Source organism: Leptopilina boulardi, unplaced genomic scaffold, assembly GCF_019393585.1.
Source record: "Leptopilina boulardi isolate dan_hultmark-lab unplaced genomic scaffold, ZJU_Lbou_2.1 LbouV2_231, whole genome shotgun sequence".
Taxonomy (NCBI): domain Eukaryota; kingdom Metazoa; phylum Arthropoda; class Insecta; order Hymenoptera; family Figitidae; genus Leptopilina; species Leptopilina boulardi.
In genome coordinates, this window is record NW_026137787.1 from 63,606 (window position 1) to 90,521 (window position 26,916).

Genomic DNA, 26,916 nt, shown 5'->3' on the forward strand with positions numbered 1-26,916 from the left:
TACAGGGACAGTAAATAAAGTGTATAATTATATTATCCACAACTAAAAATCTCATCGAGCCATAAAAAACTTATTTGTGTTATAACGAAACAAATTCATCTTCAAGTCGAGACATTGATCTCTCTCTATATATATGTATATATACATACAATCAAGAAAGTTCAATATGAAAGGAAAAATTTAATAAAAATAGTGGACAAAGAATACAACTGCTACTGAAATGATTTTCCTTTTCTTTTTTGCAATTGTTAAGAGAGTTTCTCAAGAAGTTTGTTATAGAGAGATGAACAATACACAGAGTATCGTCAATGCCGTATAATGAACACACTAGCAGCTCAAGTGCTCCCCTATACCTTAACACAAAAGACAAGAGAGAGAGAGAGACAGAGAGATAATGCCGCTTTAGATATTTAGTTGGAATCTTGAAATTGAAACGACTTATCGCACCCAGTACCTCATCGATCTAGAATAAAAGGGGAAGCTCCTCGTTTCTAGGTGAGTTTGGAACAAATAACAAGAAGTTAATTACATTTTAAAGTTCTATTTACGTCACTGTCGAATGTTACCATGAAGTTTAATTGTCAAGTTTGATTTTTTAATCTTAATTACCAATACAAAGCTAAATCCCTTTTTAAAGTAATAATAAGACGTACATCAAGTTAGACAAACAACTTTCGTAAAATCAAAAATGCAATATTGGAGAATTTGCCGCTAATTTGCCGCTAATTATTCGTGAAATTCCCAATTTTGCCGTTTTTGATTTTTAAAAAAAAACAGGGTGCACTGCTAACTTGATATCAAGTTAGCAGTGCAACCACTGTAAATGAAAGGATAAAAAAAATCTGAACACACATAATTTTGCCGTAAATTTGCCGTAATCAAATCCCACAATTAGTTTCTCAAAATATTTAAAAATGACACTAAACTACACAATATTCTATCACAATTTTCTACAATTTATATTCTTTCATCCTCACAATCATTTTAATATAATTAGTAAGTCAAAAACGACTTATTTAAATGAAGCTGAAGTACGCAATGTTTACATAAACGATTTTTTAAGAAATAATTTTTTAAAATGCAAAATTCTATAATTTTTTGCTTAAAAAAAATATTTTTTTATAATTTCTTGATTAAGGGTATGTGGGAACATCTCACGTGACCTAGTATGGGAACATGTGTTTTGGTAGTATACGTATCACTCTAAAATGAAAAAAGATTTTTGTCTAACATTTTCAGTTATATTAAATGAGTAGAACTGCGAGATTCCTTGTACCGAACGAAATCATTTTTAAAAAATTTTAACCCGAAATTATTTTTTATTTCAGAGAAAGTTTCAAACCACAAAAAAACTTCCTTTGCCCACATTCCCTTAATGAAAACTACAAGAAATATTTTTTAGGCAAAAAATTATAGAATTTTTAAATTTAAAAACTTTTTTCTTTAAAAATCGTTTACATAAACGTTGCCTACTTCAGCTTCGTTTATTTAACAATAAATCTATATACTCCACTATCACACTACGACCAAATTCCACATAAAAACATACTTATCGAATCTTATTTCTGACAAAGATTTTAGAATCTACTGTTAATGTTTAGGTTTATAATTCTTACAAACGTCAAATATTTTATTTGATGTACTCTTTCTTCACGAATAATTAAATTAGCTGCTACGGCAAATTCCCAATGCATAGAAAAAGTGTCAAAATTATTTCTGACCGAAATTTTCGACTGTTCTGTTAACTTTTCTTGATATTAACTACAAAAAATAATTAAACAATTTATTTGATGTACTTTTTCTTCACGAATAATTAAATTAGCTGCTACGGCAAATTCCCAATGCATAGAAAAATTGTCAAAATTATTTCTGACCGAAATTTTCGACTGTTCTGCTAACTTTTTTTCATATTAATAAAATAAAATTATTAAACAATTTATTTGATGTACTCTTTCTTCACGAATAATTAAATTAGCTGCTACGGCAAAATCCCAATGCATAGAAAAAGTGTCAAAATTATTTCTGACCGAACTTTTCGTCTGTTCTGCTAACTTTTCTTGATATTAACTACAAAAAATAATTAAACAATTTATTTGATGTACTCTTACTTCACGAATAATTAAATTAGCTGCTACGGCAAATTCCCAATGCATAGAAAAAGTGTCAAAATTATTTCTGACCGAAATTTTCGACTGTTCTGCTAACTTTTCTTGATATTAACTACAAAAAATAAATAAACAATTTATTTGATGTACTTTTTCTTCACGAATAATTAAATTAGCTGCTACGGCAAATTCCCAATGCATAGAAAAAGTGTCAAAATTATTTCTGACCGAAATTTTCGACTGTTCTGCTAACTTTTCTTGATATTAACTACAAAAAATAATTAAACAATTTATTTGATGTACTTTTTCTTCACGAATAATTAAATTAGCTGCTACGACAAATTGCCAATGCATAGAAAAATTGTCAAAATTATTTCTGACCGAAATTTTCGACTGTTCTGCTAAATTTTCTTGATATTAACTACAAAAAATAATTAAACAATTTATTTAATGTACTTTTTCTTCACGAATAATTAAATTTGCTGCTACGGCAAATTCCCAATGCATAGAAAAAGTGTCAAAATTATTTCTGACCGAAATTTTCGACTGTTCTGCTAACTTTTCTTGATATTAACTACAAAAAATAATCAAACAATTTATTTGATGTACTCTTACTTCACGAATAATTAAATTAGCTGCTACGGCAAATTCCCAATGCATAGAAAAAGTGTCAAAATTATTTCTGACCGAAATTTTCGACTGTTCTGCTAACTTTTCTTGATATTAACTACAAAAAATAAATAAACAATTTATTTGATGTACTTTTTCTTCACGAATAATTAAATTAGCTGCTACGGCAAATTCCCAAAGCATAGAAAAAGTGTCAAAATTATTTCTGACCGAAATTTTCGACTGTTCTGCTAACTTTTCTTGATATTAACTACAAAAAATAATTAAACAATTTATTTGATGTACTTTTTCTTCACGAATAATTAAATTAGCTGCTACGACAAATTCCCAATGCATAGAAAAATTGTCAAAATTATTTCTGACCGAAATTTTCGACTGTTCTGCTAACTTTTCTTGATATTAACTACTAAAAATAATCAAACAATTTATTTGATGTACTCTTACTTCACGAATAATTAAATTAGCTGCTACGGCAAATTCCCAATGCATAGAAAAAGTGTCAAAATTATTTCTGACCGAAATTTTCGACTGTTCTGCTAACTTTTCTTGATATTAACTACAAAAAATAATTAAACAATTTATTTGATGTACTTTTTCTTCACGAATAATTAAAATAGCTGCTACGACAAATTCCCAATGCATAGAAAAATTGTTCAAAATTATTTCTGACCGAAATTTTCGACTGTTCTGCTAAATTTTCTTGATATTAACTACAAAAAATAATTAAACAATTTATTTAATGTACTTTTTCTTCACGAATAATTAAATTTGCTGCTACGGCAAATTCCCAATGCATAGAAAAAGTGTCAAAATTATTTCTGACCGAAATTTTCGACTGTTCTGCTAACTTTTCTTGATATTAACTACAAAAAATAATCAAACAATTTATTTGATGTACTCTTACTTCACGAATAATTAAGTTAGCTGCTACGGCAAATTCCCAATGCATAGAAAAAGTGTCAAAATTATTTCTGACCGAAATTTTCGACTGTTCTGCTAACTTTTCTTAATATTAACTACAAAAAATAATTAAACAATTTATTTGATGTACTCTTACTTCACGAATAATTAAATTAGCTGCTACGGCAAATTCCCAATGCATAGAAAAAGTGTCAAAATTATTTCTGACCGAAATTTTCGACTGTTCTGCTAACTTTTCTTGATATTAACTACAAAAAATAATTAAACAATTTATTTGATGTACTTTTTCTTCACGAATAATTAAATTAGCTGCTACGACAAATTCCCAATGCATAGAAAAATTGTCAAAATTATTTCTGACCGAAATTTTCGACTGTTCTGCTAAATTTTCTTGATATTAACTACAAAAAATAATTAAACAATTTATTTAATGTACTTTTTCTTCACGAATAATTAAATTTGCTGCTACGGCAAATTCCCAATGCATAGAAAAAGTGTCAAAATTATTTCTGACCGAAATTTTCGACTGTTCTGCTAACTTTTCTTGATATTAACTACAAAAAATAATCAAACAATTTATTTGATGTACTCTTACTTCACGAATAATTAAATTAGCTGCTACGGCAAATTCCCAATGCATAGAAAAAGTGTCAAAATTATTTCTGACCGAAATTTTCGACTGTTCTGCTAACTTTTCTTGATATTAACTACAAAAAATAATTAAACAATTTATTTGATGTACTTTTTCTTCACGAATAATTAAATTAGCTGCTACGGCAAATTTCCAATACATAGAAAAATTGTCAAAATTATTTCTGACCGAAATTTTCGACTGTTCTGCTAACTTTTTTTCATATTAATAAAATAAAATTATTAAACAATTTATTTGATGTACTCTTTCTTCACGAATAATTAAATTAGCTGCTACGGCAAAATCCCAATGCATAGAAAAAGTGTCAAAATTATTTCTGACCGAAATTTACGACTGTTCTGCTAACTTTTCTTGATATTAACTACAAAAAATAATCAAACAATTTATTTGATGTACTCTTTCTTCACGAATAATTAAATTAGCTGCTACGGCAAATTCCCAATGCATAGAAAAAGTGTCAAAATTATTTCTGACCGAAATTTTCGACTGTTCTGTTAACTTTTCTTGATATTAACTACAAAAAATAATTAAACAATTTATTTGATGTACTTTTTCTTCACGAATAATTAAATTAGCTGCTACGGCAAATTCCCAATGCATAGAAAAAGTGTCAAAATTATTTCTGACCGAAATTTTCGACTGTTCTGCTAACTTTTTTTCATATTAATAAAATAAAATTATTAAACAATTTATTTGATGTACTCTTTCTTCACGAATAATTAAATTAGCTGCTACGGCAAAATCCCAATGCATAGAAAAAGTGTCAAAATTATTTCTGACCGAAATTTTCGACTGTTCTGCTAACTTTTCTTGATATTAACTACAAAAAATAATTAAACAATTTATTTGATGTACTCTTACTTCACGAATAATTAAATTAGCTGCTACGGCAAATTCCCAATGCATAGAAAAAGTGTCAAAATTATTTCTGACCGAAATTTTCGACTGTTCTGCTAACTTTTCTTGATATTAACTACAAAAAATAATTAAACAATTTATTTGATGTACTTTTTCTTCACGAATAATTAAATTAGCTGCTACGGCAAATTCCCAATGCATAGAAAAATTGTCAAAATTATTTCTGACCGAAATTTTCGACTGTTCTGCTAACTTTTCTTGATATTAACTACAAAAAATAATCAAACAATTTATTTGATGTACTCTTACTTCACGAATAATTAAATTAGCTGCTACGGCAAATTCCCAATGCATAGAAAAAGTGTCAAAATTATTTCTGACCGAAATTTTCGACTGTTCTGCTAACTTTTCTTGATATTAACTACAAAAAATAATTAAACAATTTATTTGATGTACTTTTTCTTCACGAATAATTAAAATAGCTGCTACGACAAATTCCCAATGCATAGAAAAATTGTTCAAAATTATTTCTGACCGAAATTTTCGACTGTTCTGCTAAATTTTCTTGATATTAACTACAAAAAATAATTAAACAATTTATTTAATGTACTTTTTCTTCACGAATAATTAAATTAGCTGCTACGGCAAAATCCCAATGCACAGAAAAAGTGTCAAAATTATTTCTGACCGAAATTTTCGACTGTTCTGCTAACTTTTCTTGATATTAACTACAAAAAATAATCAAACAATTTATTTGATGTACTCTTACTTCACGAATAATTAAATTAGCTGCTACGGCAAATTCCCAATGCATAGAAAAAGTGTCAAAATTATTTCTGACCGAAATTTTCGACTGTTCTGCTAACTTTTCTTGATATTAACTACAAAAAATAATTAAACAATTTATTTGATGTACTTTTTCTTCACGAATAATTAAAATAGCTGCTACGACAAATTCCCAATGCATAGAAAAATTGTTCAAAATTATTTCTGATCGAAATTTACGACTGTTCTGCTAAATTTTCTTGATATTAACTACAAAAAATAATTAAACAATTTATTTAATGTACTTTTTCTTCACGAATAATTAAATTTGCTGCTACGGCAAATTCCCAATGCATAGAAAAAGTGTCAAAATTATTTCTGACCGAAATTTTCGACTGTTCTGCTAACTTTTCTTGATATTAACTACAAAAAATAATCAAACAATTTATTTGATGTACTCTTACTTCACGAATAATTAAATTAGCTGCTACGGCAAATTCCCAATGCATAGAAAAAGTGTCAAAATTATTTCTGACCGAAATTTTCGACTGTTCTGCTAACTTTTCTTAATATTAACTACAAAAAATAATTAAACAATTTATTTGATGTACTCTTACTTCACGAATAATTAAATTAGCTGCTACGGCAAATTCCCAATGCATAGAAAAAGTGTCAAAATTATTTCTGACCGAAATTTTCGACTGTTCTGCTAACTTTTCTTGATATTAACTACAAAAAATAATTAAACAATTTATTTGATGTACTTTTTCTTCACGAATAATTAAATTAGCTGCTACGGCAAAATCCCAATGCATAGAAAAAGTGTCAAAATTATTTCTGACCGAAATTTACGACTGTTCTGCTAACTTTTCTTGATATTAACTACAAAAAATAATTAAACAATTTATTTGATGTACTTTTTCTTCACGAATAATTAAATTAGCTGCTACGGCAAAATCCCAATGCACAGAAAAAGTGTCAAAATTATTTCTGACTGAAATTTTCGACTGTTCTGCTAACTTTTCTTGATATTAACTACAAAAAATAATTAAACAATTTATTTGATGTACTCTTACTTCACGAATAATTAAATTTGCTGCTACGGCAAATTCCCAATGCATAGAAAAAGTGTCAAAATTATTTCTGACCGAAATTTTCGACTGTTCTGCTAACTTTTCTTGATATTTATTACAAAAATTAGTGAAACAATTAAAAATTTAAAAATTTAATACCAAAAATTATTTTGTACTAAAAAAAATAAATAATTTTTTTAAAAAATGTTTAATTTATTTTAAATTCAAATATTATAGTAACTATATTAAAAAAAATTTTTTCATTAAAACATTCAAAACTTAGTAAAAATCATAAAGATCATAAAAAAAATTTTCAATTAAAAATTAAATTTCTTTTTGGTTTTGGAATAAGATAATTACGCAACGATATAAATAAATTAAAAATGATATAACTCAATTTTCAGGGATTTCCTTACATCAGTGATTTATATTGTTAAAAAAGTCAAAAAGGGTCAGAAACCAAAAAATTTTTCTGGTTTTGATTTCCGCATTTTTTACATTTTCATATTTTTAATATCTAGGTTCTGCTATGAGATTTTGGCATAACATCTAATTTAATTATTCAAATTATATAAAATTATAATATATAGTATATACTATGTAATTATATATTATATAAGAAATATAATATAGGAAATATAAGTCAAATCAATGATTGGACAATTTTAATTATTCATAAACATACAAAGACACATTTCTTGTGCTTTCGGAATTAGCCGTATCAGCTAATTTAATTATTCGAAAAGAAAAAATACGTCAATTTAATTAATTAATTGATTCTTATAATTAAAAAATGAAAAAGATATCAAAACAGTCAAAAATCTCGTTCTGAATTAAATTTGACACTTTATCTATGCATTGGGATTTTGCCGTAGCAGCTAATTTAATTATTCGAGAAGAAAGAGTACATCAAATAAATTGTTTAATAATTTTATTTTATTAATATGAAAAAAAGTTAGCAGAACAGTCGAAAATTTCGGTCAGAAATAATTTTGACACTTTTTCTATGCATTGGGAATTTGCCGTAGCAGCTAATTTAGTTATTCGTGAAGAAAAAGTACATCAAATAAATTGTTTAATTATTTTTTGTAGTTAATATCAAGAAAAGTTAGCAGAACAGTCGAAAATTTCGGTCAGAAATAATTTTGACACTTTTTCTATGCATTGGGAATTTGCCGTAGCAGCTAATTTAATTATTCGTGAAGAAAAAGTACATCAAATAAATTGTTTAATGATTTTATTTTATTAATATGAAAAAAAGTTAGCAGAACAGTCGAAAATTTCGGTCAGAAATAATTTTGACAATTTTTCTATGCATTGGGAATTTGTCGTAGCAGCTAATTTAATTATTCGTGAAGAAAAAGTACATCAAATAAATTGTTTAATTATTTTTTGTAGTTAATATCAAGAAAAGTTAGCAGAACAGTAGAAAATTTCGGTCAGAAATAATTTTGACACTTTTTCTATGCATTGGGAATTTGCCGTAGCAGCTAATTTAATTATTCGTGAAGTAAGAGTACATCAAATAAATTATTTAATTATTTTTTGTAGTTAATATCAAGAAAAGTTAGCAGAACAGTCGAAAATTTCGGTCAGAAATAATTTTGACACTTTTTCTATGCATTGGGATTTTGCCGTAGCAGCTAATTTCATTATTCGTGAACTAAGAGTACATCAAATAAATTGTTTAATTATTTTTTGTAGTTAATATCAAGAAAAGTTAGCAGAACAGTCGAAAATTTCGGTCAGAAATAATTTTGACACTTTTTCTATGCATTGGGAATTTGCCGTAGCAGCTAATTTAATTATTTGTGAAGAAAAAGTACATTAAATAAATTGTTTAATTATTTTTTGTAGTTAATATCAAGAAAAGTTAGCAGAACAGTCGTAAATTTCGGTCAGAAATAATTTTGACACTTTTTCTATGCATTGGGATTTTGCCGTAGCAGCTAATTTAATTATTCGTGAAGAAAGAGTACATCAAATAAATTGTTTGATTATTTTTTGTAGTTAATATCAAGAAAAGTTAGCAGAACAGTCGTAAATTTCGGTCAGAAATAATTTTGACACTTTTTCTATGCATTGGGATTTTGCCGTAGCAGCTAATTTAATTATTCGTGAAGAAAGAGTACATCAAATAAATTGTTTAATAATTTTATTTTATTAATATGAAAAAAAGTTAGCAGAACAGTCGAAAATTTCGGTCAGAAATAATTTTGACAATTTTTCTATGCATTGGGAATTTGCCGTAGCAGCTAATTTAATTATTCGTGAAGAAAAAGTACATCAAATAAATTGTTTAATTATTTTTTGTAGTTAATATCAAGAAAAGTTAGCAGAACAGTCGAAAATTTCGGTCAGAAATAATTTTGACACTTTTTCTATGCATTGGGAATTTGCCGTAGCAGCTAATTTAATTATTCGTGAAGAAAAAGTACATCAAATAAATTGTTTAATGATTTTATTTTATTAATATGAAAAAAAGTTAGCAGAACAGTCGAAAATTTCGGTCAGAAATAATTTTGACACTTTTTCTATGCATTGGGATTTTGCCGTAGCAGCTAATTTAATTATTCGAGAAGAAAGAGTACATCAAATAAATTGTTTAATAATTTTATTTTATTAATATGAAAAAAAGTTAGCAGAACAGTCGAAAATTTCGGTCAGAAATAATTTTGACACTTTTTCTATGCATTGGGAATTTGCCGTAGCAGCTAATTTAATTATTCGTGAAGAAAAAGTACATCAAATAAATTGTTTAATGATTTTATTTTATTAATATGAAAAAAAGTTAGCAGAACAGTCGAAAATTTCGGTCAGAAATAATTTTGACACTTTTTCTATGCATTGGGATTTTGCCGTAGCAGCTAATTTAATTATTCGAGAAGAAAGAGTACATCAAATAAATTGTTTAATAATTTTATTTTATTAATATGAAAAAAAGTTAGCAGAACAGTCGAAAATTTCGGTCAGAAATAATTTTGACACTTTTTCTATGCATTGGGAATTTGCCGTAGCAGCTAATTTAATTATTCGTGAAGAAAGAGTACATCAAATAAAATATTTGACGTTTGTAAGAATTATAAACCTAAACATTAACAGTAGATTCTAAAATCTTTGTCAGAAATAAGATTCGATAAGTATGTTTTTATGTGGAATTTTGTCGTAGTGTGATAGTGGAGTATATAGATTTATTGTTAAATAAACGAAGCTGAAGTAGGCAACGTTTATGTAAACGATTTTTAAAGAAAAAAGTTTTTAAATTTAAAAATTCTATAATTTTTTGCCTAAAAAATATTTCTTGTAGTTTTCATTAAGGGAATGTGGGCAAAGGAAGTTTTTTTGTGGTTTGAAACTTTCTCTGAAATAAAAAATAATTTCGGGTTAAAATTTTTTAAAAATGATTTCGTTCGGTACAAGGAATCTCGCAGTTCTACTCATTTAATATAACTGAAAATGTTAGACAAAAATCTTTTTTCATTTTAGAGTGATACGTATACTACCAAAACACATGTTCCCATACTAGGTCACGTGAGATGTTCCCACATACCCTTAATCAAGAAATTATAAAAAAATATTTTTTTTAAGCAAAAAATTATAGAATTTTGCATTTTAAAGAATTATTTCTTAAAAAATCGTTTATGTAAACATTGCGTACTTCAGCTTCATTTAAATAAGTCGTTTTTGACTTACTAATTATATTAAAATGATTGTGAGGATGAAAGAATATAAATTGTAGAAAATTCTGATAGAATATTGTGAAGTTTAGTGTCATTTTTAAATATTTTGAGAAACTAATTGTGGGATTTGATTACGGCAAATTTACGGCAAAATTATGTGTGTTCAGATTTTTTTTATCCTTTCATTTACAGTGGTTGCACTGCTAACTTGATATCAAGTTAGCAGTGCACCCTGTTTTTTTTAAAAAATCAAAAACGGCAAAATTGGGAATTTCACGAATAATTAGCGGCAAATTCTCCAATATTGCATTTTTGATTTTACGAAAGTTGTTTGTCTAACTTGATGTACGTAATAATAAGGCATTTCACGTGTAATGTCCTAAGTTAAAAAATCAATTTCTCGGAAAAAAAACTGAAACTTGAGGAAATATTGTTGTCCTACCTGATTGTTAAATATCCCACAAAAAATGTTGATTTTTTTGAAATTTTGAGAAAGATAGAGGGAGAGCTTTTTTCAAAATAAATAATTGCAAATAAAAGTTGAGGTTTTCTCCAATTTGTATACAAATTTTCAGAATGCCGATTTTTTTTGTTTTCGAGATATTAATTGCTGTATATCTATTACCTGTGGTAATCAATTTTGAATAAATTTCTACTCATATAGACCTCATCGATATTGATATTTTATACTTGTAACACCGTCCCCAATCTTCATTAACTTATACCCTGTATTTTGAGGGTGCGTTATTCCTACCTATGAAAATTGATATGTGCACATCCAATTTTGTTCCAACTAGAGCAGTAAGCTTGTTACTAAAGCAAAATTATTATTTGATTCGATATTAACAATCTATTTTTCCACTACATTATATCAAATTTAAAAAATTTACTTCATCACTACTTAATTCATGAATTTTAAAACTCTAAATAATATTCAATAATTATGATGTTGACGAGTATCAAAAAAAAATTTAAGGTTGTTGAAGCATTCATGAGCTCTCAGTCCGGGAATTTTTTTTATATTACAATATTTCTATACTTTTACTTTATTAAATTCTAATGACACATTGATTCTGACAATGAGAAACAAATGAGTTCAAAAACGTGATGGAATACACATAAACATAAATACTATAAATACTATCAATTTCCTTACAGAAGGAATAGTAGCTATTGTCCAAATTTAAAGACATATTGTATTCTTAATTTTGATTATCCAATATAATGAAACGCGTAACAACTACATTATCAGATAAGATTGTCAAAATATAGTAGAGATTTATGAATTAAATTCTTATTGATTTGCGTTGCTTATTCTTATTTTATATTTATTTTCTCATCTTTTACTTTTAAAGTATTTTTCCCTTTCAAACTAAATTAGAGGAATCTTTTCAATAATTATTTATTGTTTTAGCTTCTGTTATTAACTTTTCAAAATTCTTTTACTTGTTTAAACAGTGAATTGTTTATCTTTTCAAAAAATTTGATGAAAGAAAATAATAAAGAAAAGAATTATATTTATAAGATTTTATTATAAACAATTAATCTGACGATATAGTTTTTGCTGTATAAATAAGCAATTGTGGACTCTTCTCTTTAAATCTCAAATAGAAAGAAATTTACTCCTTGCTAAGTTTATATCATGAATACAACACACCTTGACTTTGTGATATTTTTACTTGCGAAACTATCAATCGTATTGATAAACTAACTTGGACAAAATTTTATTATACCTAACCAAAATTTAAGGGTAAGTGTTTCCTAATTATATTTTTAACTTTTCTATTTGTTTATTTATTTAACAATTTATACATGCTTACAAAAGAAAAAACGCCTTTTTATTAAAACTAAACTAAGTCTAAATTTACAAAAACGAATATAGTGTTTTCGCTACAGTTAAAAAAATTTTTTTTTTAGATAATTATTTAATCCTCATAAAAATGTTGCTTTTGGATTACCAAAAAAATCTAAGTCATCTATGGCATGGGCACTATTTACCTCACGACAAATACGTAACATCGGTGAATTACCGCCGAGATTTCTACGAGAATGTTGTACTTTAAATGATAGTCTTTTTGATTGTCGATTTCTGAGCCAAGTAAGCTGAGCAATCAACGAGATCTGAGACAAAAACTCTGGACAATCAATATTACTATTTATAATAGCATAAAGAAATTGAAGATCCAACTTCAGAAATCTACTACTAACAGTTGGAATTTTTGTAATCGAACGCAGCAGTGGGATTACTAATAGCGCTAGTCGCTATGTAGCGTTTTTCGTTATTTAGAATTAAAAACTTACATATTTTTAGTGAAATTTGTTCCAAATCATGACCAAAATAAATTACCGTTGACAGTTTCTTCAAAGCTTAAACTGCAAGATGGTAATTAACAAGAAAATATAAACATAACCTCTCTAGATAAGGACATTGACATTGACAAAAATTCTATTTTCGAGGTTATATCTTCAAAATTTTTTAAATTAAATTTTTTTTCCCATAGACAATGTCTAATAGAAACTTTTAATCGTATGAAAAAGATTATAAATATAAATACAATAAATATTTAATTATTAATATAAAAATGAAAAGTAAATAGTTTATTATCATTGGATAAAGTTGAATTATTTTTTTGATTTTTTGTAAAGATAGAAATTGGAAATAAATGTCTCCTTTTTTTCTTTATTATTATTATGTTTTTTTTAGTTTATAATTATTAATTATAAAAAAATTTAAGTTTTAAATTTAGAAATAAATGTGTTAATATAATAATATGAATAATTATCGTTGCCTAGAATTGCCTTTTTTATAACTTTTGAGATTTAAAGTGTTACACTTGAAAAATTTGTCAGGCTTTTGGATATGTCTTTTAATTGCTTCATTTCTTCATCGTCGAAAATCCTTATGAATTTGATACATTCTTGATTCTAAAAAAAATTGTTGAATAATAAAATGATGCAAATATGAGAATAAAAACACAGAAAAACAATTGTACCAACTTAAATCTATCAAAATGATACCATTTTTTGAGTCACCCGATAGCTAAAAAATTTTTTAAAGTGAATGTTGCTTTGAATCGCTACGTAGCAAAATCTTCGTAACGCTGTCGCTATTTGTAATCCCACTCCAGCTCTGTATAATCGTGACTTTTCTATTCTTATATAACAAAATTAAACTTTAATGATTTGTCATAATTTAAGGGTATGTGGGAACCTCCCACGTGACCTAGTATGAGAAAATTTGTTTTGGTAGTATACGTTTCATTCCAAAATGAGAAAAGATTTTTGTCTAAAATTTTGAGGGATGGTAGATTAAGGTACAAGGAATCTCGCTGTTCTCCGAAAAATACATAATTTTGAGTTAAATTATTAAAAAATTACGTTTAAAAAGTGACATTTTTAAACGAAAATGAAAAGAAACATGGCGGCGCATACACAGACATTGCTTGAGTGTGTCAGTGCTCCAGTAAACAGCGCCAATTCGAGCAAGTGGCCAATCAATGAACTATGATTAAATACATTATTTTACTATTTATTGCTTTATTTTAATTATTTTTGCGTTAAGTTATATCAAATAAGTAGAACAGCGAGATTCCTTGTACAAAACAAAATCATTTTTCCAAAATTTTAACCCGAAATTATTTTTTAATTCAGATAAAGTTTCAAACCACAAAAAAACGTCCTTTGCCTACATACCCTTAATAAGAAATTATTAAATTATAAATTTTTTAAATTAAATTTTAATAGATTTATCTTTGAAAAACCATACTAGATAATTAATTTAAATAAATTAATTATATCTTGAACTATTTAAATTTTTTAGGTTTGTTGGAGCCATCTGTATAGTTTAATCTTTCAAATTGTCATGTGGATCGCCTATTGGTGAAATAGTGTTGGCAATAATTGTTAGAAAGCTCTTGACCATTGATTTTCCGTGGTTTGACTTTGAAGATATATGTATATATTTGTTTAGTTTTTGTATATTATATTGAATAATTTTTATTAATACTTTGGAAAGTCAATTGTGTTGGTAGAAATCAAAAGAAAGCTCCTGACAATCGATTTTCCTCAGCAAATAATTTTTATTATCAATTTTGAAAAACCAATCGTGTTGTTAAAAATCATATGAAAGCTCCTGACAATCAGTAATTCCAAGTTTAAAAGACTTGACTTTGTAGAGTTTTATTATACTGAAAATTTCTTTATATTTATAATAGAAAAGAAAGCTCTTACCAGTGTACCACTGTTCAGAATAAATAGACAGAAGTGTGGGTTTTCTCGGCTTACAAAGGCTCGTCCCTACCCTTATTTTTTTGGGGTTAATAAAATTTAAAATGTTCGGGTGTGTGAGTAAGAAATTTTAAATTGATTGATCGAGGATCCGCGATTTTCCTTCACTACTTTTCGCAGGCGCTTCTCGCATGTATTTCTTACCGCCAATTTCTTTTTCTAGTTAGATTTTTCGCGGCGTCTTATTTTTGGTGGCCAATTACATTAAAATTATATTACTAAGGGCAGAGCGATTCTTCTCTTTCTAATTCCGTTTTTAACGCTCGCCGAGAACATTGTCATTGTCTATCTGTCAATCATTTTCCCTATAACTGAAATTTATTTCTTAAAATCTTTAATTTCTCAAAAAAATAATAATCTTAGGATTATTTCAACTTTCACGATTAATTTTAAAATAATGTATACTTTAATATAAAATACAATTTTATTACCTAGATTATTATTAATTTTAGCAATGAAATAAAATAATTTTTATTATTTTGTTTTGTAAATATTTTAAAAATGTAAAATTATGATTTATTTATTTGATAATAATACATATAAGTTCTTTTTTCTATTATAAAATCTTTAAATTTATTTAATAATTCTTTTTATTTGAATTTATATCTTCCTTCTCTTTCTACTGTTTTTCCTGTTTACTTTCTCATTGGGTGTTTTCGGCATTTACTCAGAGTTAACTCTAGAGTTAGCAGTGGTGCTCAAATGTAAATTTTGATTTTCAGTTCGTCTGTTGGATGTGAACGTTGTTGATTGGCAATTTGGCATAGACGGTTCATTTTGATTGGCGCAGGGTTTGCAATTGTAACAACATGTGAAACGGGCCATTTATTCTAGTAATGTAATGTTAAAATAAAATTTTTTGTTTCTAGATTTCATAAAAGTCCCCAAAAATTTATTACTAGATGACCCAGAGTTAACTCTGTTTTTTTGCGAGAGTAAAGAAAAAGGGTCAGTCCTAACCTTTAATGGCCGACAAAATTTGTGAAAGGATTGTTTGTTTTGAAAAGTGTAAATTGAAATAAAATTCAAGAAATAAAAACTTTTCGTGAGTTTGGAGTAAGAAAAGGGTAACATCAAAATGGAAGAGATATGTATATCATTAATAAAAATTAATGTTTATAAATAAATTAAGTGTTTATGAAAAATCTTGTTCTCTTTTTGTTTTAGTAACGCAATTTTACATAATGTATTTTTATTAAAAATTATTTTAACTTTTTATTTATAAAAAACAACTTTAATTAAAATAAATAATCTAGTTTCTAAAACAATTCAGATTAATTAAAGTTAGGGAAATAACGAAAAATTTGAAAATTATAAACTTTAAAAAAAGTAACACGTTTATGGGTAGCAAAAATATGTTCCATTTTTAAATGAAAAGTGAGTGAATGCCGAAAACACCCATTGTGTTGCCTATGAATATCTTCTCTCTCTCTCTTTTTATTATTTAAGAAATTCTATTTCTCTAAATTTAAATACATTTTTTAATATTATTTTATTTGTAATATTTTTTAATTCGTCGTTGAGGCAATTACAATTAAAAAAAATGTTTAACTTAAGTCAATTATTATAAATAAATTACTTACAGGTTATGTTATCGAAACTAATTTTAAAAAAACATATTTATAATGTCGATGTCGATATTTTCGAAACCAAAAACTATTCGTCAAAACGAATGGATTCAAATTCACAATTTGGGGATAAAACAGTTTATTGATCCAATATACTCATATATTATGCAAACATTAAATAAATTAATATGAAATAATATTTTGTACGCACACTAACCATATTGAAATAATTGCATATATAGGAAATAATTTATGGAAAAGTTTAATCCATAAAAGTGAAAAATTTTAATTGTTTTTGAGCACTAAATATAGTTAAAATGAACACTATAATTATACTTTTTAAGAATATTTTAAGTTAATATTCTTTTTTATTAATTAACACAATAAAAATTTCTCACGTTGTACATATATGAAAAAAATATTTGACTCTAGGAACAATGCTTAGTATGACGATGATACATAAATTTCTCGACCGAGTTATAGTGAAACGGAGTGGCAATGAATTATACACTCATACATATTATGCGTCATACTTTTATAAATCCTCATAATTTTTATAACCACTTTTTACAAGCGTATACAGAAGCCGCACACTAAGGGGGAAAAATTTTTAATTATCTGCATATAACGAATATAATACTCATTATAAATATAAATATATATATATATAATATTTTGTAGTTAGTAAAACATAAAATTTATTTTTGAAATGCGAAACATATCTTTTCATGTGTTAATTCGAAATATAGAGAAAATAGGTACAAACGTACACTTTTCCCAAATTATTAAAAACCACCTGAATAGAAAATAATTATGTGAAATATATGCACACACAGTTCTCCGAAACATTTGAAAAATTTTCCCACCCTGTGTATACCTAATTTATCTTTCATTAGCATTGTATTTTGTAGTGTAAAGAAATAATTAAAAAAAAAATAATTGATTGGTTGGCTGGCCATACGATTTATAAATCAACGGTTTTAAAATCATCAAAACATATTACGTATTTCAAACAATTAGTGTCACCTTATCAAGATTGTGTAATGATTGTTATTGAACATGTTCAAAACAAAATGCATTTTGACGGACAATGAGTTGAAACTGATTTTGGGTATTTATTAAGAAACAGATTTTTATTTTTTGATTTACTCTTTTTGTTTAAAATAATTAATGGCATTATAAACTGTCCACCAATATTACCTTTGCTTAATTTTTCAGTTCCTTTTAGACCAATTAAAAAATCTGATTTTATCCAGGCAGTCATTGCAAAGAACTAACCAAATTCTGATTCAGCTTAATCCAAGAATCCTAGAATACTCATTAATACACTTGAACCAAAATTAAAAGTATCGATTTTCATTATTTTTGTTTATAAAATATTTGAATTTGTTTCCACATTTTTCAGTAATCCCGTTAAATTTTATAAAACTAATTTAGTTAAAATTTTGTGACGTCCCGGAATGTCAAAACCTCACACTTTTCTTTTTGAAATTTATCTTAGGACGAGAGATGCAGAATGCCCTAAATTAATATTTAATTATCTTTTAATTTATGCATTGTTTTTTATGTAAGAATGTTTCCCCGTGTAAATGAATGTTTGTATGAATGAATATTATATTTTATTGTTATCACTTATTGTATAGTAATATCATTTTAGCTGAATTTACTCTTTTATACAATTTTTACACATCTTTAAAATTTTAACATTTAAATTTATTATTCAGACATAAAGAATAAATGGTCAATAATCTGGTTCCTGGATTTTTCCATCGACATTTTCAGGAAACATGCAAAATCCTCTTTTTTTGTTTCTATAAAAACATATCATAAAAGCTGTTTCATTAAAGAAAACGCCTAAACTAAAAAGAGTATCGATACACTTAAGGATCTTAATCCCTAAAAATTTAAGATCTCGATAAATACAAACATCTAAAATGGATGAGTGCAATAAAGGATCTTTCATTTTTAGAAATGACAATTCCGTAAAAGTGTGCGAGTTAAGCCTTGCAATAAAAATTACAATTAGACAAAACAGCAACACGACCAACTCCACACATAACGTAAATATTTGTTTGTCAAATGTTTTATTGCACCTCCACCTCAGCGTGTACCTGGTCCACGTGTATCCTAAGGGTTTTTAATACTCAATTTCTGTGTTTAGGGCGTGATTTTTATGTTTTTTTTAACAACTCAGAAACCTTAATTATCTTCTTTTTCAAAAATTTTCCCTCCACCTTGAACTTTTTTTGCAAGTTTTCTGGAGAGTGAGAATGAACGACGCGGTTACTCGGAGCGTCGTCCACTTTCTTTTAATCAGTCTCTTTTTCGGTCCCTGTTCGCGAAAATCGGAATTGGTTCACTTCCTGAACCAACAATTCCTTGAGGTTCGACCTTAGGATTTTGAACGAGTCTTGGACTGAAAACGCACTCTCTTATTAGTGTATAATTCCTATTAGTTAAAGGTTCGGCTTTAAGATATGTAGCATGTCCAAGTCTCAAGCGATTTCATGTAACCGTCCCGTGTAGAAATTTGTCGTGGCCTTCCTAGTGATAGACTATTGCTTGACAGTTTTTGTCGTGGAAAATGATTCTCAAATATCTGTCCTGGCCCACGAAAATTAATGTACAGGTTTTATACAGTTTTCCATGTGTTGTCTTTGATACGAAAACTGTCTAGAATTTACCATGAAACTGTCTAGGATACCAACATACAAAATTAGTACAAGTTCATCGTGTAGGTGTCACTAAATTCGGTACAGTGACTACCTAGCAGACGGAGTCAGTCATTGACGCGTGTGTGTTTTTGTTAACACATTTATGTTTTTTGAAAAAAAGAAAATTTAATTATAATTACGAAAAATTATCAGTTTTCATTCCATAGTACGAGGACAGTATAAGTGATAAAACGTAAGTATAAAGAATCTTTTGTTCACCAATTTCTTACATATCAAATAATTTTGAAAAAGTTGCTTATTAGATAATTTTTTTTATAATAATTTTTTACTGTTACTAAATAATAAATAATAAAATAGAGAAAATTGATTTACATGATTAAATTAAAATTTATTAATGATTAAAAATTTATGCATTTACTTAGGTTGTCAAATTAAACTGGTAGAAAATGAATGAGACTAAAAAAAAAGAAAACAAGAACAAACTCGAGCTAGAGTAGAAAAGTTTAGAGCCATTAAAAACATCAGTAAGTATGCATATACATAACGTATAAATTTTTTTAATTTATTTTATATTGTTTATAAGAAAAGTAAATTCTTTAATCTTATCTTAAGCGACGTTCAATTCCAAACATAACCTCAAACTAAAAACGTATTTATACAGAACAGAAAACAATAATAAGAATGATTTTTAATGTTTTAACAAAATCAGTAACGTAATTATAAAAAGCAATTATTATTATTATTTATTTAAAAATATTAAATGAAAAATGTGAATTTTTTGTTATGTTTAATATTATATAAACTGCAACTAATAGAACTTTGTCGAATCTTCCAATTTGCTTTCAATATAAATAAAATCAGTTAATATTTATTAAAACTAAATGAAATATAAAACTGTTTACAAAATTGGAGAAAAACTTACACAATTTAGAATGATTATTATTATGAAAATTATCTTAATTAGAGATTATTGTTTCTTCCAATATAAAAGCATTTAAATAGTGTTTGAGGTTATGTTTCCGTGTTGAATCTTAATATACAAAAATCCTTTTGAATGATCAAAATCAGTTTTGAATATTAAATATACATTTTGTAAATTAACTTGATTTTTAGTACTCTAAAAGTTTTTTTTAGCTAAATAATTGTCCATTTAAAGTAAAAAAAAAGTTAAAAATGTTTAGTGTTCATCAGACACTATTAAAAAACTTTTTGTCGTTATTTTTTTAAGTACTAATTTATATGTAAATACTTCAAGACCAAATTTAAATATTATTTTTTTTTAAGAGCGACAGAAAATTTTGTCCAGGCCTGAGCCACAGCTGTCCGAACAAACAGATGATGAAAATCCATTAACAGATTGTAATACCGAAACATATACCAGCGAAGATGTAGAATCTGATGCGGAAATCACTTTTCGAAACTCAGAAGAATCTCACGATGCGTGTAATGAGTACGAAAATCCGGATGTGCTCCATGTTCTTGATTGTGACAATTTTATCGTTTCTGACGATTCATCTGATGTTCCTAATTCATCTGATAATGATGAATCATCTGATGATGATGAAAAACGGAATGAGGAAATAAATGAAATCAGAAATTGGGCCGTTGATTTCTCAGTTCCTCAAAATCAATTAGATTATTTGCTACGTATTTTAAGACGCAAACTACTGCCCGATTTACCTAAAAGTTCTAAAACATTTCTTGAGACAAACAAAGCAAAATATACAATTGAGGAAGTTAATGATATTCAAAACGGCAAAGGAGAGTTCGTGTATTTTGGTATTCAAGAAGGTTTAGAAGCATGTTTTAATAATAACATACATGTTGGAGATATTATTGAATTAATAGTAAACTTTGATGGAATGCCACTAAGTAAGTCAGGACACAGTGAGTTTTGGCCTATTTTGATGAAAATACATTTTATTCCTGATTTTTATAAACCGTTCACTGTAGGTATATTTAGTGGAACTTCAAAACCAGTGATTGAAGAATATTTGACAAAATTTGTAATGGATTTAAGCAAACATTTAACAGATGGGATTAAACTTTTAGGAAAAAAATACAAAATTATATTAAAAGCTATAGTTTGTGACACACCAGCTCGCGCGTTTATAAAATGCACTCAAGGGCAAAATGGCAAACATGCATGTAAACGATGTACAACGGAAGGAATAACGAAAGAGTTGCAAAATGGTAAGATGGTAAACTTGGGAAAAACAGTGTATCCGGAATCAAAGTGTAAAAATCGAACTGATGAATCTTTCAGAAATATGAAAGATAAAATTCATCATAATAGTATTTCGCCATTAACTCGAATAACTCCAAAAATAGATATGATTTCGACATTTGTATTAGATCCCATGCATTTAATATTTCTTGGAGTCATGAAAAAATTGCTTGACTTTTGGTTGGATGGCAATCTAAGCGCAAAATTAAAACCTTCAATGAGAACCGAGCTTGGAAGAAGAATGGAATATATTACAAAACAAATTTGTTCGGAATTTCAACGGCAGCCGAGATCAACACAATATTATCGCAAATGGAAGGCCACAGAATTCAGATTTTTCCTGCTGTATTGTGGACCTGTTGTTCTGCAAGGTTTATTAGATGAAAAATACTACCATCATTTTTTACTTTTTCATACTGCTTGTCGAATTTTACACTCCGAAGAATTATGTATGAAATACAGAATCCATGCAAAAAAATATTTAAGAAAATTTTTTATTGCTTTGAAATACTTCTATGGAACAAAATCGCAAACTATAAATGCACATAATTTGATTCATGTGGCCGATGACCTTAATAAAATGCAATGCAGTTTAAGTCATATAACATCATTTCCATTTGAAAACCTCCTCGGAAAAATCAAAAGACGCTTGTTGCGGACCCCATACCGACCATTGGCACAAGTGTGTCGACGTTTGCATGAAGAAAATCTAAGAAATAAATGTAAAACAACAGTTTTGCCAGCAACTTTCGAAGTTTTGAAAACTGATCAAGAAGAAATTAAAGAAATTAAGTACAAAGGAAATACATTTTCTGTCCGTTCGCCAAATAATGTGGTTCTTTTGAAAAATAAAACAATTTTTTAAATTGAGAAAATTGAGAATTCGAATAGCGATGAAGATATCCAATTAACTGGAAAAGTATGGAAAATAAATGAGAGTTTATACCAATATCCTTCTGATTCGGCTAGACTATTCATTTTTGAACTTCGACGTTGCCCATCGCGAGAAACTCGAAATTTTCTATTATCATCAATAACAAAAAAAATGGTTATGTTCAAAATGAATCGAACAAACAATAAACCTGAAAAAATTTATGTAATGCCCTTGTTGCACGTTTAATTATTTGGTTTAACCTCTTGTCGAAATAAATAAGTTTGTAATGTTTTGTAAATTATGAATAAAATTAATTAAATATTGTATAAATTGTTTCTTAAAATAAAAAATTACAACAAACTGAATGTCATCTCAGACATTTTTAGCAAGTAATATTTTTTATAAGAAAAGATTTTTATGACTACATTTTACAAAATTTTTATTTAAAAAATCTGAAAAAATTGAAGTTTCAAAGAAATTGATTAAAATTGACGTGAAATAAACAATTTGTCAAAAAACTGAAATAAAAATTATTACAATAATGTAATTAAATTAACTTGATTAATTTAAAAAAAATTTGAATATTAGATTAACAGTGGCGCAACTAATTTAAAAACTTAAAAAAATATTCACTACTATTCACAAAATTGATAAGTAAAAAATGTTATCAAAGGGGACTGTTTTATGCTTTTTTAAATTACTAATTAAAATTAAGAATTGTTTCGATTTGAAATGGTAATATTATTTTTCTTTTTAAAAAAGTTAAATTACATTAATTTAAATAAGTGCGCGCTTTTTTGACTCTTATTTTGGGTATCAGGTTGGTAGCAATGTTGGTAGCAGTTGTATTATAGTAAACGACAGGGCACAGGTTCAGATTGTTACAAGCAAAGACAAAGTCAGTGGATGATTATGTTATTGAAAAATCAATGATAAAAGTTCTTGTTAAAAATTATAATTAAAGTGCATAATTAAACTGAAGTATCCATTACGCGACTGTGCAATCAGGTAATATGTTATTATATATAATATTTATGGTTTTCTTTTGGTGCCACCGATTATAAAAGTTAAGCAATGCACACGTTCAGAAAACTTTTTTGTGTTTAACCCAGTCATTTTACGAACCATATTGTCTGTGATTTTGTGTTTCAATATTTTATGAGGCATTTACTATAAGGCATATTCAAATGTTTAAAAATTTTCGTATAAAAGAATATTTCTGAAAAAATAAGTTCCGATCGCAAACATAACCTTAAATTAACAAGTGGTTATCTTAGATACTGGGTATTAACTAAATTTTGATTTTACGTTTGATTTTATTAATAGAATGACTTCTCAATTGCTAAAAAAAGAGAGAAAATATACTCTCATAAAGTTTGTTTACGAGGATGAGCAAAGTAAAAATGAAAAATCAGAAATAGAAACAGTTCCTAACACTTGGATTGGTTTCGATTTAACAAGGCACCAATTGATCTCAAAATTCATGCCGCCGCCATACACTTCAAAAAGATTAAAAGTGCTGCGAGAAATTGTTAAACAATGTAAGGAACCAATTAGTGATTGGCCTAGTTATGATATTGACATAAGAGGATATGCAAGTAAGTTTACTTTTTCTTTTGTAATTGTTTTAATGTTTAAAAGAAAACTTACGCTTAATATAAATCAAACAATTACCCATTTCAATTTCACATTTTTAAATAAATTCAACTTTTGAAAAATCGTTATATTGAATTCTGTTAGTTTTTACCCTCCAAATTGTGATTTTAAGCAAAAAATTTAATTATATTAAAATCTGTCATTGTTTTTAAATTATAGGCTATAATTTATTTCTTTTTTATCTTTGCTAATTATACTTTCTAAAAAGTAAAGTTAGTTTTAACTATAAATAAAATTCTTAAAACATTTAGAAAGCTATGAGGAAGCTGAAGTTCAAATCCGAAAACTGACTGTACAACCTTACTGTTTCACAACTGATGAAAATGAAACGCCAAGTGCAATTTCGGAACGAATAAAAAAAATGCATGAAAGTCAGAAATCAGAAACACTTCCAAAAAAAGATGCCGAAGATCTATTAAAAATATCTTCATTAGATGAAGAAGTGAGTGACGATGAATCGAATTCCTGCAATCAATCAAAAACTTCGGAAGGTGGTCAATTTTCGGAACAAAGTAGTTTTTCCGGTCAAGATACAGAAGTTGTGAGAGTAGAAAAGGAAATTGCTCAGAAATCACAATCATCAAGACTTGAATTTTTAGATCCACATTCTAAAACAAAATTCTATTCTATGCCATCGGAAGGACAAGAAGATTTGAATCCAGATGCAGCAAAAAAGACGCCATTAGGTAAGAAAAGTTTCCTCATACCTTCAAAGTTGCCAAAATCTAAGATTAATGAAACATAAAATAAGATTTTAAAAATAATTTGAATTTTAAATAACTAAATTTTATATACTTTTCAAATTTTTAAAAATATATTTATTAATTAATTTAATTAATATTTATAGTGACAGCAGCAAAATCTACAGAAAAAAAAACTGAAAAGGTAACTCAAGCAAATTCAACTTCTAATAAGAAGAAAGGAGAAAATAGTGTATCTAAGAATTTAAAGCCATCGAAAAATAATCAACAGTTTGTAAATAATAGTTCTCTGAGTCAAGATTTGGAAATTCTTGATGAACTAAAAAGTTCAAATTTGGATTCAACAAATAAGAAATCATCTGGTGAGACGAATTTTTATATCACATGTAATTAATTATTTCTTATTAATTTATATACGTTAAAATGTTATTTTTAGTGCGGAAATAATAATGTTTTTCAAAGTTAATTTACTTGCATCTCACGGCTTATAAATTCAATTTTAGTAAAATATGTATTTCTAAATAAAAATAGATGAAATTCTTTTCAAAACGTTCTTTTCTTAAAATTTTATTAATTTAAAACTATTATTATTCTTTTATTTTAATTTTTACAGGACAAAGGGCTAAAGGTAATGAAGGTAAAAGCAAACAATCAACCAATTTGATTTCTAAAAACAAAGAAAAGGAAGATATTCCTTTATCATTATTTGAAATACTTATGGACTTTCTTACACGACTAGAATCTGATATAAGGCAGATAAAAAGAGATATCGCTCATTTAAAATCAATGATTGAGGCAATCAATGGAACTAAAAATGTACAAGCAGAGAGTCTCGCCGAGCGCCATGGTTTAGACTTACCGTTAAAAACTGAATCAGACTTTCAAAAACTTGAAAATTGTTTGGAGAGTAATTCCTTTTCTAAGGAATTTGTAAGTTTAAAATTATATAACTTGCATCTTAGTCAACTTCTTTTAAAAACATATAATTTATTCAGAATTACTTCCTTTTTTTTAGAAACAATCACTCTTAATGCTGATAGACCATGACAATGTTCTTTCAAAAACAATAACAAACATTTTACGAAAATACTTATCTAGAGATGTAGCCATGTCATACGTTGCGACGAAAAGAACCGAAGGAAAAAAACTCTTTAAACCCACCATTTTTTGCAAAAAAATGCATGGTAATATAATTATTTATATAAAATTTACTAAAATATATTTAAATAATAAATTATTTTATTATATTAAAATTTCAGATGTGATCGCTTCAAAAATGGAGACGGAAAGAAAGGAGTTCACTGATAGAGCCTTTTATCGAGCATTAGGAGTAGTATTAACAAATTCGAAAGATTGGAAAGGACATAGGCAATTAAGAAAAAAAGTCATTGCTGAACTCGAAATTCCAGTCCTCAACCCGGAAGATTTATTGAACAGAGAACCATAGGACTGAAAGAATATGATTTTCAGTACTTTAAGTTAAAAGTTTATTTAATAAACAACTCAAAAATTTTTTTGTTTGAAAAAGAGGTTTAATTTATTAATAAGTGGAATTAAACCATGCTTCTATTCAATATCTTTAAAGTTAAAGTTCAGTTTAACTAAAAGTGTTTTTTTAAATGAAAACTTAGAAGTGATCTACAATTATCATTTAATCTTTAATTTTTTTCTGTGATAGAAAATGCTTTATTAACAGATAATTTCAAAGATAATATAAAAAATGTTAATCTAATTTGAAATATTAAGAATAATTTAGGCTCTTAATTTAAGTACCGTTCAGACGCTTGGACCGCACTCATTAAAGCCAGTTATCAACAATTTATTAGTTTGTAAGTTAAATATTAATTTAACAAAGCGATATTTTGGAAAATGAGAACTAAAAATGTGATCACACATAATTTCTTATTGTTGTAAGTTAAAAGTATTTTTAAAGAAATTATTATTACTTTTTTGTTTAAAAAAAGTTTATTTAACAAGAAATATTTTTAAAAAATTATCAATAATTCACTAGTTTTTAAGTTAAACGACAGTTAATGAAAAAATTTTATTTATAAATTCTTTGTTTGAAAAAGAAAATTGTAAGAGAAATTATGGTATTAAGAAATACTTATGTAAAATAAATTATGTTAAATAAACAAGAGTAAAATTGAAAAATATTCTTTTTTTATTCACTAACATAAATTATTCTGGTAGGTAGAAACTACTTTTTTTATTATCGTGGAACTGGCTAGAATCACTTTATTT

The 26,916-nt window shown here is 26.8% G+C and overlaps 1 protein-coding gene across 2 annotated transcripts; it reads left to right on the forward strand.

Moving 5' to 3' along the window:
• Positions 1–294: 294 nt before the first annotated feature.
• LOC127280265 (uncharacterized) lies at positions 295–26,783 on the forward strand. Of its 2 annotated transcripts, XM_051303158.1 has the most exons (7): positions 295–495; positions 23,642–23,913; positions 24,223–24,657; positions 24,819–25,034; positions 25,286–25,602; positions 25,688–25,856; positions 25,932–26,783. In XM_051303158.1, the coding sequence occupies exons 2-7, from the start codon at positions 23,643–23,645 to the stop codon at positions 26,117–26,119; spliced, it is 1,596 nt and encodes a 531-aa protein (XP_051159115.1). In that variant the 5' UTR covers positions 295–495; position 23,642; the 3' UTR covers positions 26,120–26,783. The 2 variants fall into 2 exon arrangements, with proteins under 2 accessions (XP_051159115.1, XP_051159116.1); XM_051303159.1 differs by lacking the exon at positions 295–495 and having other exon boundaries at positions 23,072–23,913; positions 24,825–25,034.
• The last annotated feature ends 133 nt before the right edge of the window (positions 26,784–26,916 follow it).